The 12,960-nt window shown below is 39.8% G+C and overlaps 1 protein-coding gene across 6 annotated transcripts in view; it reads right to left on the bottom strand.

The window, feature by feature from the left end:
* TARS3 (threonyl-tRNA synthetase 3) overlaps nt 1–12,960 on the bottom strand; it is a 51,643-nt gene that overhangs the window by 14,797 nt on the left and 23,886 nt on the right. For all 6 annotated transcript variants that reach the window (XR_005018747.1, XR_005018748.1, XM_036843354.1 and 3 more), the window contains 2 exons: nt 8,218–8,384; nt 6,079–6,241 (listed from right to left, as the gene is read on the bottom strand). Coding sequence is in view for 4 of the 6 variants with exons in the window: in XM_036843354.1 (XP_036699249.1) it covers nt 6,079–6,241; nt 8,218–8,384 (330 nt within the window). In the remaining 2 variants the exon portion in view is untranslated. The remainder of the gene's footprint in view (nt 1–6,078; nt 6,242–8,217; nt 8,385–12,960) is intronic.

Raw genomic sequence — 12,960 nt, forward strand, 5'->3', positions numbered from 1 at the left:
GCAGGGCAGGAGCTCCCGGAGCAGAGGAAACACTGAGGATGTTTCCTCAGGAGGAGAGGATGGATGGAGAAGTGGGCCACACACTCCACAGGAGTGGAGGAGTGGGCCAGGGCAGGACAGCCGCGGGAAGCTGCACGTGACGGGACAGACGGCACAGAGGGAGCATGGCAGACAGTCAGGATAGAGGCAGGCCGGGGCCAGAGAAAATGCAGTGCTTTCAAAGCCAGGGTAATGTCTGCACTTTTTAGCCTGAGAGCAATGGAGAACCAGTGGAGGTTTCAGCAGTGGACTAACACAGTTCAATGTGATTGTCTGAAGTACGGGAAAAAGACTGGCAAGACGAGAAGAGCAGCCCATTAGGAGGCTGTTGGGATCCTTCAGGAGCAAGAGGATGGCAGCTTGAAACAGAAGCGGCTGGAATGCAGGGAATCAGATGCGTTTGCAGGATGCGTTTCGCTCACTAACAGATAGTAATTGCCTATACTGTCAGCACTGTGCTGGATGCTGGGAATTCAGGAATGAATGAACTTATTCAAGAATAATATATTTAAGAAGGGTGATCAATAGGGCTTGTGATAAACTGGACATGAGAAGTGAAAACCAAAGGACACCTGGGTTCCTGGCCTGGGCCATGGAGAGGGTGCTGGTGCATCGCTGAGAGGAGGAGTACGTGGTGTGAAAGGCAGTAGAGGGGCCAACCTGGGCCTGATCAATGCAAGGGTGTTTGTGATGGCCAAGCAGACACGTCCCCCAGCCCCTGGAGGGCTTGGAGCTCAGGGGAGACAGCTGAGACGCAGCGGAGGTAGGAGAGGCACTGAAGCCAGAGAGCGCAGGGTGAGAAGAGCAGGGCCAGGGCTGTGAGACTGAGAGACAGCATCCTTAACAGGGAGAAAGACAAGCACATCTAAATGCGGACGAGATGGGGCAGCAAAAACAGAGACGTAGAGAGAGGGGACAAGTAAGGATCTGCGTGTCACCAGGGATTAGGTTTTGGGATTTTCATCAGTGGAATCATGCAGCCCTTGCTCTTTTTTCTGTCTGGCTTTTTACACTCAGTAGAATTATTTCAAGATTCATTCATACTGTTGTGTGCATCAATAGATCATTCTTTTTTCTTGCTGAGTGGTTTTCCACTGTATGGATATACCACTGTTCCTTTATACACTCACCTGTCATTGGGCTGTTTCTATATTTTGGCTATTTCAAATAAAGTTGCTATGAACACGTGTGGACAAGTCTTTGTATGGACATGTGCTTTCTTTTTCTCTTGGAAAAGGAAAAGGAGTAAGATGGCTGGGACATATGGTAGGTGTGTGCCTTACTTTAAAGAAAAAAATTATTTATTTACTTATTTGGCTGTGCTGGGTCTTAGTTGTGGCACACAGGATCTTCATTGCCGCACGTGTGATCTTCGTTGGGGTGTGTGGGATCTTTAGTTGCAGCATGCATGTGGGATATAGTTCCCTGACCAGGGATAGAACCCGTGCCCCCTGCTTTGGGAGCGTGGAGTCTTAACCACTGCGCCACCAGGGAAGTCTCTGCTTCACTTTTTAAGAAACTGCCAAACTGGTTTCCAAAGTGACTGTGCTGTCTTCCATTTTCACAACCAGTGCGTGAGAAGTCCATCCCCTCCACACTCCCAACACGTGTCAGAGTCAGCCTTTTACGTTTTAACCATTCTAGTTGGTGTAGAGGCAGCTCCTTACGGTTTCAATCTTCATCTCCCTAGTGACTGATCATTTTGCACCCCTTATTCACGTCCTTCTTTGCCATCTGTCATCTGTCATCATTCATGTCCTTCTTTGCCATCTGCCATCTCCTTAGATATGTATCTTCTTCTGTATATATTCTTTGACCATTTGAATGGTCAAATCTTTTTGCCCATTTTTTAAAGTTTAACTTTTTGAGATTCACATGCATTTGTAAGAAATAAGACCGTGGTACCATTTACTCAGGTTTCCCCAGTGGTGATATAATTTTTGCTTCAACCGTCAAACACAACTCAGAAAACTCAAGAGAAAAAGGAAAAGGAAAAGGAATATTTATTGTATTTAACCATGTTTTACTTTTACAGTTGTTCTTTCTTCCTTCTTAATGTTCCAAGACTCTTATCATTTCCTTTCTCTTCAGAGAAATTCCTATAGCCATTCTTCTAAGGTAGGTCTAATGTCTTGATTTCACCTTCATTCCATAAAGACATTTTTTCTGGATATAGAATTTTGGGTTAACAGTTATTTCAGCATTTGGAAAATGCTGTGCCACTTCCTTCTGGCCTCTGTTTTGTTTTGTTTTTGATAAGAAATCTGTTTGTTGTTTTTTTTTTTTTTTTCCTTAATGGTAAGGTATCATTTCTTTCTCACTGTTTTCAAATTTTTTTCTTTTTCTTTAGCTTTCAGAAGTTTGGCTATGATGTGTCTTGGTGTGAATTTCTTTGGGTTTATCCTGTGTGGACTTTCTCAGCTACTTGAATCTGTAAGCTTATGTTTTTTGCCAAATTTGGCCAGTTTTCAGCCATTACCTCTTTGAGTACTTTTTCACCTCCACCCTACATTTCCAGAACTATTTTCAGAACTATTCCAGAACTCTGGTGACATAAATATTAGGCATTCTGTTATAGTCCCACTCGTCTCTGAGGTTCTGTTCATTTTTCTTTCCGTCTCTTTTCTGTCTGTTTTTCACATGGTGTCATTTCTACTGGTGTCTTCAAGTTCACTGATTCTTTTCTCTGCCTCCTCCATTCTGCTCAGGAATCCATCCACTGAATACTTCGGTTATTACATTTTTCAGTTCTAAAATTTCCATTTGGTTCTTCTTTATATCTTCTATTTCTTTCCTGAGACTATTTTTTCATTTGTTCCAAATGTGCTTGTAATTGCTTATTAAAGCATTTTTATGATGGCTCCTTTAAGATTCTCATCAGATAATTCTAATATCCCTGCCATGTCCACATCAGTGCTCCTACACTGCCCTTTGTCATTCAAGTTGAGATTTTCCTTGTTCTTGACGTGATGATTGATTTTTGATTTCTGAAATCTAGATATTTTGGATATTATAAGACTTTGGATTTTATTTAAACTCTTCATTTTAGCTGGCTTCCACTGACTCTGCTCCAACAGGGAGGGAGCAGTACTGCCTGGTTATTGCAAAGCAGGAGCAGATGTCTGGGTTTCCCACTGGGGACCGCAAGGGAGGCAGAGGCTCCTCATTACTGCTGGGTGAGTAGGAGTTCTGCACCTTAGTAGGTTTCCTCTGATAACACCTCAGCTGGGAGAGGCAGGGGTATCTTGGTACTGCTCCTCACGTGGCCTTTAGCAACCCCCAGGGTGCACGGCCTCATTACTGTGGAGTGGTAGTAGAAGTTTTGTCTCTCCGCTCAAGCAGGAAGTGGAAGAGGCACCTTGTGACTGCCAGGTGAGGGTGGAAGTCCAGGCTCCCACTTAGTCTCCACTGACATTACGGGGTGGGTGTGGGGAGATCCCTGTTAATGCCTGGCAGGGATGAGTAGAATTGGTATGATTTCTTCTTTAAGTGTTTGGTAGAATTCACTAGTGATTCCTTCTGGGCCTGGAGTTTTCTTTGTGGAAATGTTGTTAACTACCAATTCAATTTCTTTAATAAACACAGGGCTACTCAGATTATCTACTTCTCCTTGAGTAAAGTTTGGTAGTTTGTGTTTTTCAAAGAATTTGTCCATTTCATCTAATTTGTCAAATTTACTGGCATAAGCTTGTTCATAATACTGCCTTATTACCCTTTTAATATCTATAGGATCTGTAGTAATGTCACTTCTCTCAGTCCAAATATTTTTTTTTCTTTTTCTTTCCTTTTTGGCTGCGCCATGCAGCTTGTGGGATCTTAGTTCCCCTACCAGGGATCAAACCCGGGCCCCATGCAGTGAGAGTGCAGAATCCTAACCACTGGACCACCAGGGAAGTCCCCAGTCCTAATGTTTTTCATTAGTATCTTCTCTTTTTTCTCCAACAAAACTAAAGGTTTATGAATCTTATTGATCTTCTAGGAGAACCAGCCTTTGGTTTTTATTGATATTGTTGTGTTGTTCAAGGGTTAACTGGACAATATTTTTTAATTTCCCTTTGATTTCTTTTTTTTTTGAATTTATTTATTTATGTATTTATTTATTTTTGGCTGCATTGGGTCTTCATTGCTGTGCGCGGGTTTTCTCTGGTTGCTGCGAGTGGGGGCTACTCTTCATTGTGGTGTGCGGGCTTCTCATTGTGGTGGCTTCTCTTGTTGTGGAGCATGGGCTCTAGGCACGCGGGCTCAGTAGTTGTGGCTCATGGGCTCTAGAGCGCAGGCTCAGTAGTTGTGGTGCACGGGCTTAGCTGCTCCGTGGCATGTGGGATCTTCCCAGACCAGGGCTCGAACCCTTGTCCACTGCATTGGAAGGCGGATTCTTAACCACTGCGCCACCAGGAAAGCCCTCCCTTTGATTTCTTATTTGACACATGGATTATTTAGTAGTGTATGATTCACCTTCCAAATATTTGGAGATTTTCCAGATAGCTTTCTGTTATTGATTTCTACTTCAGTTTCACTGCGGCCAGAGAACGTATTTGGTACAAACTGAATCCCTTTAAATTTATTGAGACTCATTTTATGGCCCAGAATATGGTCTACCTTGGTAAATGTTCTGTGTGCACTTTCAAAGAATGTGTACTCTGCTGTTATTGATTGGAGGGTTCTATAACTGTCTATTAGGTCAAACCATTTGATAGTGGTCCTTTGCATGACAATTTTAATTTGAATTAACATGAAAACCTGAAAAAGTAAACACTAACTTCTAGGCAATACTGAAAAACAAACACATCCAAAATTCCACAAACCCCCTTAAAACAGTCCACTTAATGTACTTAAGTTAATAAAATTGCAGGAAACTTAAAAAAATAATAATAAATTTCATGTCAAGAAAAACAAACAACCCAATCAAAAAATGGCAGAAGACCTAAATAGACATTTCTCCAAAGAAGACATACAGATGGCCAGCAGGCACATGAAAAGATGCTCAACATCACTAATTATTAGAGAAGTGCAAATCAAAACTACAGTGAGGTATCACCTCACACTGGTCAGAATGGCCATCATCAAGAAGTCAACAAAATAATAAGTGCTAGAGAGGGTGTGGAGAAAATGGAACCCTCCTACACCATTGGCAGGAATGTAAACTGGTGCAGTCACTATGGAGAACAGTATGAAGCTTCCTTAAAAAGCTAAAAATAGAGTTGCCATATGATTCAGCAATCCCACTCCTGGACAAATATCCAGAAAAGATGAAAACTCTAATTCAAAAAGATACATGCACCCCAATGTTCACAGCAGCACTATTTACAACAGCTAAGGCATTTAAGCAACCTAAGTGTCCATGGACAGATGATTGGATAAAGAAGATGTGGTGTGTATACATATATATATACACACACAACAGAATAGTACCCAGCTATAAAAGAGAATGAAATATTGCTATTTGCAGCAACATGGATGAACCTAGAGGTTATCATACTAAGTGAAGTGAGTCAGACAGAGAAAGACAAAAATCATATCATTTATATGTGGAATCTAAAAAATGATACAAATGAACTTACTTACAAAACAGAAACAGACTCACAGACACAGAAAATAACTTATGGTTACCAAAGGGGAAAGGGAAGGGGGAGAATAAATTAGGAGTTTGGGATTAACAGACACACACTACTTTACATAAAATAGATAAACAACAATATGATTTATGTTCCAATGTATAATAATAAAATTATCTTTACTTTTTATTTCTGTCAGTGATTGATTGTTAAAAATTTTTAAATAGCATCAAACAGAACTTCGAATTTTCAGAGAATTAGGTTCCTTTATAATAAAATAAATTATGTTCGAAAAAAACTTTTTCATGTCATGAGATTACTGATATATGACCCAAATTAGAGAATCACAAAATGGTGGAGCTGATGGGCCCTCAGAGACTAGACTGAACAACACATTTCACAGTGACTCTGAAAGACTCAGCGATCTGTCCAAGGCAGCACATGGGACCTGTGCTGACCACGCCTCCCCTGTGTCCCCGTTTACCTGCTCCACAGTGCAGAAGATGTGAGCGTCATCCTGCTGGAAGCGCCTGACGCGGGTCAAGCCACTCAAAGTTCCCAACGGCTCATTCCTGTGAAGAGCTCCGAAGTCAGCAAATCTAATAGGCATTTCCCTCCATGATCGTGGACGATGGGCAAACATCAGACTAGAAAAGACACAATGGCACACAGCTTTTCCTTAGCATGGAAAAGATTATGTAATGATCTAGATGTTAATAAGGTACAGTTAAATGCCTCAGGATTTGTAAACACCTTATTCTGGTTCTTAGATCACCAATTTTACAAAAATTCTTCTCCCATGAATTAGTGAACCTTGAATTTACATCACTGCACACTCTGAGAAAGAACCCTCTTATCTTCTCCAGAATGCTGTTCCCTACTCTCATTCACCCAGGGAATATCCACTTACCGTTTACAATCCATTTCAAAGGCTACTTCTTAAGTGAAGCAGCCCTGGACACTCCCCCAGAAGGGCTAGTCAGGCTTGCCTCAGGCTCCAAGAACAGCTGGAATTGCCACAATTTTGACACTGGTCTTGCTATTTTTATAACTGACTGTCTATATATCTGTTCCTTCCCCACTCTGCTCATGAGCTCCGGGGGGAAATGGATTGCGTCTGAATCACCTCTGCATTTCCAGCTCCCAGCACTGGAAACACTCGGCTAATGTTCTCTGTTGAATGAAAGGCCTCTCTTCTGCAGGAAGCACCCCTGGCTCCCATATCCCATCACCACTAGGCCACTGCGGTCCTGCTCTTCCTTGTTCTAAGACATGAAAATACAAAATTGCATTCTCTACTTGTGTTCAGCTTTCTTCTAATTCTATTGAAATCACAGCTTCAACTGGTACCCAATGGGAAACTGAGTTAAGAAGTTGTTAATACAGGTGTTTTAGAGCATGCAAAGCACTAGGTTAGCCTCCACCTTCTGTTTTTAAAAAGAGGTTATAGAATATTTACATAAACAGTTTTTAGAAAATTAAAGATAAATATATATTTTTTACATGCTGCCATCATAAAGTTGAACTTCTTTCAGTCTTTACTGAAAAGGGCAAAGAGCTTTCTTCAATGTTCAGAGGTTTGTTTTAAGTAGTTACCTTCTAAGGTAAATTTACCTGAAACCATGTAATTGATGATACAAAGCTACAATAGTTAGGATATTTTTTTGTGGAGAATTGTATCTGTTCACTTCCAATTGTAAAATCTGCTACTCTTACAAGGTTGCATTTGCATACCATGCAACTTTATGATAATTACATTCTTTCACAGACTCTAAGACAACCTTGATTGTAAGATGTACCATTATTTTATACATCACTAAGAAAGAAAATAACCATTAATTAAATTATGGCATAATGTTAAGATAACATTTATAAGATGCGTCCCAATTTCAAGGGTAAAGCCAACTTAGAAACAATGAAATCCAGTCATCTATTTTTTTTTTTTTTTAATTTTTTATTTATTTATTTATGGCTGTGTTGGGTCTTCGTTTCTGCGCGAGGGCTTTCCCCAGCCGCGGCAAGCGGGAGCCACTCTTCATCGCGGTGCGTGGGCCTCTCACTGTCGCGGCCTCTCTTGTTGTGGAGCACAGGCTCCAGACGCGCAGGCTCAGCAATTGTGGCTCACGGGCCCAGTTGCCCCGCGGCACGTGGGATCCTCCCAGACCAGGGCTCGAACCCGTGTCCCCTGCATTGGCAGGCAGACTCTCAACCACTGCGCCACCAGGGAAGCCCCCAGTCACCTATTTTGACCTCACTGTTCTTGTTACAATCAACCCAAATAGTATGTAAGAACTAGATGTTCTGCAAATACGTATATTTGAAGTGTATTACTATTAGGAAGAGAAATATTACAATAATTTATAAAGTTGATATGTAACATTATCCTCTGAGAAGCACAAAATACTAAATGGTTTCCAGCTAACATCCCACACCTGTCAAACATATCTTAAAAAGTAAATTTATTCTCTAGAATGAAATAACTTGGTAAAGATGATTTCTAACCACCACTCTTCAGATTAAAGGAATCACTTAGTTCCAAAAAGCAAAATAACATTAAAGACTAATTGTGAGGAAGTCTGCTATGCGCTTATAGGCACAGATCTGCTTCACTTTTAATACTCACCAGTGCCCCGGACAATTCATGGGCTTAAGGGCAAAAGTGTCCTTGTCAATGTCAAAGGTGAACATGTTGTCACTGTAATGCTGCCAGTGTCCAGAGGTTTCCCAGAGCTTGCTGCTGTACACGTTGGGGGAGAGCACCTCCATGAAGCTGCGTCGGTGGTACTCCTCCTAAAAGAGACGCACACGCAAAGTTAAAATCTGCTGGGACAGGTCACAACTCCAGGCAAATAACACTGTGAACAAAGATTTTTAAATTCAGGATTATGTCTTACATTAATTCATGGTTAATATGCCCTTGGCTTTAAGGGTGGTACTTTATGGATCATGAAAGAAAGATTAGTGTATGCTCAGTATAATTTTCACATTAAGTATATTTGTTTTATAGTATAATAGTATATAGTATGTAATGTTTTAATTCTTTGAGAATTAGTAATTGAAACACTATATATATAAACTTTCTGTAACTACAAACTCCCAAATCCTTGTACATTCCAGATAAACAGCAGGGGTTTTTTTCTATTACTTAAGAGGTAGAATAATTTTATAACTCAATAAGCCTCTGAGTGCCATGTTAATTTACAGTTTTGACCCATTTAGTTTTAAATAGAAATAAAGCTGGGAATTTGAATTTGTAATATTTTAAGTGGTTGTTATCTACTGAGTCATGAGCTGGCTTTGCTCCCTCCCTATCAACTAACAGCTTCCCTCATTCCATCACTGGGGTCAGGAAAAGAGACTCTTGTTTTCAAGCAGAGTTCTTTAACTTTGCTTTTTTTTCCTTCAAGTTATCAATCTGATGATCTCTGTTCAGTGTTTCTTAGAGTTTCAACATTTGTTAATCATTTAATGGGCATCTGGCACAAACCTAGATCACCATATTTTAGCTAAGTAAAAATATATTTTTTATACAATTAAAAAAATATAAAACATACTATTTCAAAATTACTACAAAGAACAGTTTTGCATCACTGACAGGGATATATTATTTGTCGCTCTTCAGCTGAGCATCTTTTCAGTCCAGTCGTGAAAAGCCTGGGTCTCAGCTATCCAGTAAGCTTCTTTACTTAACCTTTGTTTTTACCAAATCGGAAAATTTCAACAAAATTATAGGTTACTATGAATGGCAGTAATTATTTAGTGGTAAGTCAGATGGCTCCATATACTCAGATTAAACAATGTCCCAGCTACTTCCCTGGTGGTGCAGTGGTTAAGAATCCGCCTGCCAATGTAGGGGACACGAGTTCGAGCCCTGGTCCGGGAAGATCCCACATGCCACGGAGCAACTAAGCCCGTGCACCACAACTACTGAGCCTGCGTGCCACAACTACTGAAGCCCACGCACCTAGAGCCCGTGCTCTGCAACAAGAGAAGCCACCGCAATGAGAAGCCTACGCACCGCAACAAAGAGTAGCCCTCGCTCGCCACAACTAGAAAAAGCCCGCGTGCAACGATGAAAATCCAACACAGTTCAAAATCAAATAAATAAATAAATAAACTTAAAAACAAACCAAAAAAAAACAAAAAACAAGGTCCCAGAAATTAAAGGGGTTTTTGTGTTTTGGCTTCTTTTTTACTAGAGGTTACTTTTAAAGCTAAGCTCAGGAGATAGTAATTGATAGATTTTTTTTAACCCACTCTGGACACAATCATGTTAGGAATTTGTTTTGTTGAGGTGTTTGGAAACGATTTTAAACTATGCCCTATGAGGGCAAGTGTCATTATGTTTGCAACTTCTTTTATGCAGTTTAGCAAAAAACAACTGCTATATTTATACATAAAATGTATAAATATATTGCATGTGTACCACCTTATCTCTGTATATTATATGTGTGTAATATATATATAGTTTTGTCTCTCTCACATGCACATACATGTCAGAGACAGAGAAAGCAAATTGGCAAACTTAACAATTGATGAATCTAGATGAAGGACATATGTACGCTCACTGTACTGCGCTTTAACTTTTCTGTAGATTTGAACTTCTCGAAAGAAAAAGTTGGGGAAAAATATATCTGAATCCATATCATCAATTTCTTTCTCTAAAGAGTAAAGAAAATCAAGTCTGAGAAAGAGCAAAGTCATGATGACTGAGCAGTCTATAGCTCAGTCTGATCTGAAGAAATCCTGAAGGCTTATTCTGAAGATTAAAAAGCATATTTCATCCCTGAAGTAATAACTTCAGACCGTAGAAGGTACTGAATCTCCACCTGCACCTGTGATTTGGCCACCGGAAATAGCACCTAAATATCAGTGCATAGAGAAATTCTCTTAAGTAATTTTTCATTATAAACACTAAAGTGATTCCACTTAAACAGATCCTTTCTAAAATCACACTAAAATACCAGAGTTTTAATAAAAGCATAAATCTACAAGGCCAAGGAGAAAAAGGAGAGGAGATGACAGCTATATACTTACAAATCTGGAAAGCAGATGAGCAACAGCCTCAGCAGATCTGGGAAAGCTGAAACTTTACGGGAGAATCCCAGAGGCAAGACTACTCTGGCTGGATATAGATTTCTTGGCTTCACATTTTTCAGGTATTGCTCCTGTCTTCTATATTTTAGGGTTTCTATTGAAACTTTCATTTCTTTTATGACTAACGATGTTTAGCATTTTTCTGTGTGTTTTTTCTGCTGTTTCCATTAACAAAATCAAATATCTAGGGATAAATCTGATGAAAGATGTGTTAAGACCTCTAAAGTAGCAATAACAAAATACTGTTGAGGGAAAATAAAGACCTAAATGAGTTGACAAGATTTCCATATTTATGGATTGTTAAACTCAATATTGTTGTCATTATCTGCAAATTAATCTATAGACTGAATGTAATTCTAATCAAAATCCCAGCAGTGTTTTTTTCCTTTTTTAGGAAATTGACAAGCTTCTTGTAAAAGTTATATGGAAATGCAAAGAATAGCCAAAATAATCCTGAAGAAAAATAATAAAATTAAAGAACTTAAACTACTGACACCAAGACTTAAAATACAGTTACAGTAATCAAAGCGGTGTGGTACTGATGCAAGGCCAGACAACAAAGGGACCAGAAGAACAGAATAAATACCCGGAAAAAACATATATGTGATGATGTGGTTTAGGACAAAGATTCTGCTACAGTAATAAATGGTACTGAAGTTACTGGATAAGCACAGAACCGCAAAATGAATCCAAGGTAAATCATAGCCTTAAGAGTGAAAGCAAACAAGTTTTTAAACAGAACAAAGAAAAACAGTTTCATGACTCTGAAGTCGGCAAAGATTTCTTAAATAGGACGTGAAAAGCACTAAGCAGAAAAGAAAAAAAAGTAAACTGGACTTCATTGATAAACATAAAAAGTGTTGGTCCAAAGACATCATTAAAAAATAAATCAAGAAGCCACAGACTGAAAAAATATACTTATTACATATATTTAACTAAGGACTCAGATTCAGAATATAGAAAAAAATTCCTACAAATCAACAATAAAAAGACAACCCAAACTTTTAAATGGGCAAAATATTTAAACAGGAGCTTCACAAAAGAGAACACCCAAGTGGCCAATAAGCATATGAAAAGATTCTCAACATCACTATCCATCAGGGATATGCAAAATAATGCTATTATACCAAGTGTTAAAAAAGAAATAACAAGCCCCAAACGGGGTCACTTACCCCCAGGACAGGAAACCAAGACAGTTTCAACCCCCCCCCCCCCAGAGATGTGACCTTTACAACAGCCCATCTGAAATGGCCTGATCAGCACTGGTGAGGTAACTGCCTGAGAAAGACCGACCCTGCTGTTCCTCTCCCAGTAGAAGACAGCCTGCCTGAAAGAATCCTTTCTTTTCATTTGCGAACACCTTCTCGCCCCCTCCCCTCCTTCTACCTATAAAAACCTTCCATTTCGTACAAACCCTCCTACTGCTGCTGATTCTTGAATTTCTGAATAAAGCCAATTAGTTCTTCAAATTTACTTGGCTGAATTTTGTTTTTAACAGTGTAGAAGAATTAAATAGTCATATATTCCTAGAAGGAGTAGTAAGTGGTTCAACTACATAAAAACTGTTCAGCATTTTCTTAAAAAGTTTGTCATTACTTCCCCAGGACCTAGCAATTCTACTCCCAAGTAAATACCCAAGAGAAGTGGGTTCTTGGGAGCACCAAAGACATGATCAAGAATGTTCACAGCAGCTTCATATGTAATAGCCCCAAACTGGAAACAACCTACATGTGCATCTACAGGAGAATAAATAAACAGATTGTACTATAGTCATAAAACGGGATAAATCAAAATACACACAACTTGGATGAATCTCACACATTAAGTTGAACAAAAGAAGCCAGAAACACAATAGTGAATACTACGATTCCATGTTATGAAGTTTAAAACCATGGGTAATTTATCTATGGTAACCAAAATCAGCATAGAGATGATCTCAGGGGAGGGGAGGGGAGGCAGGTACCAACCGGGAAGAGACCCAAGAGGACACACAACAAGATGGAAGGTTCTTGGTCTTGATTTGAGTGTGGCTGGTAGATGTGCACACGTGAAATGCTTCAGATTTGTCCACTTTAATGAATGTAACTTATATTTCAATCAGTAGCCTCCCTCCGAATGCAGTAATATTGTTAGGGAACCGTTGACCGAAACCGCCTGCCTTGGGCAGGCACTATGATAACAGCTTGCCTGAGTTGTCTCACAACAGGAGGCGCTGATAAAGAACACGGTGCTGCCACCGAAAACTAACGGGGAGAATTCGGGAGGGGCT

This window comes from Balaenoptera musculus, chromosome 2 (assembly GCF_009873245.2).
Source record: "Balaenoptera musculus isolate JJ_BM4_2016_0621 chromosome 2, mBalMus1.pri.v3, whole genome shotgun sequence".
Lineage (NCBI taxonomy): Eukaryota > Metazoa > Chordata > Mammalia > Artiodactyla > Balaenopteridae > Balaenoptera > Balaenoptera musculus.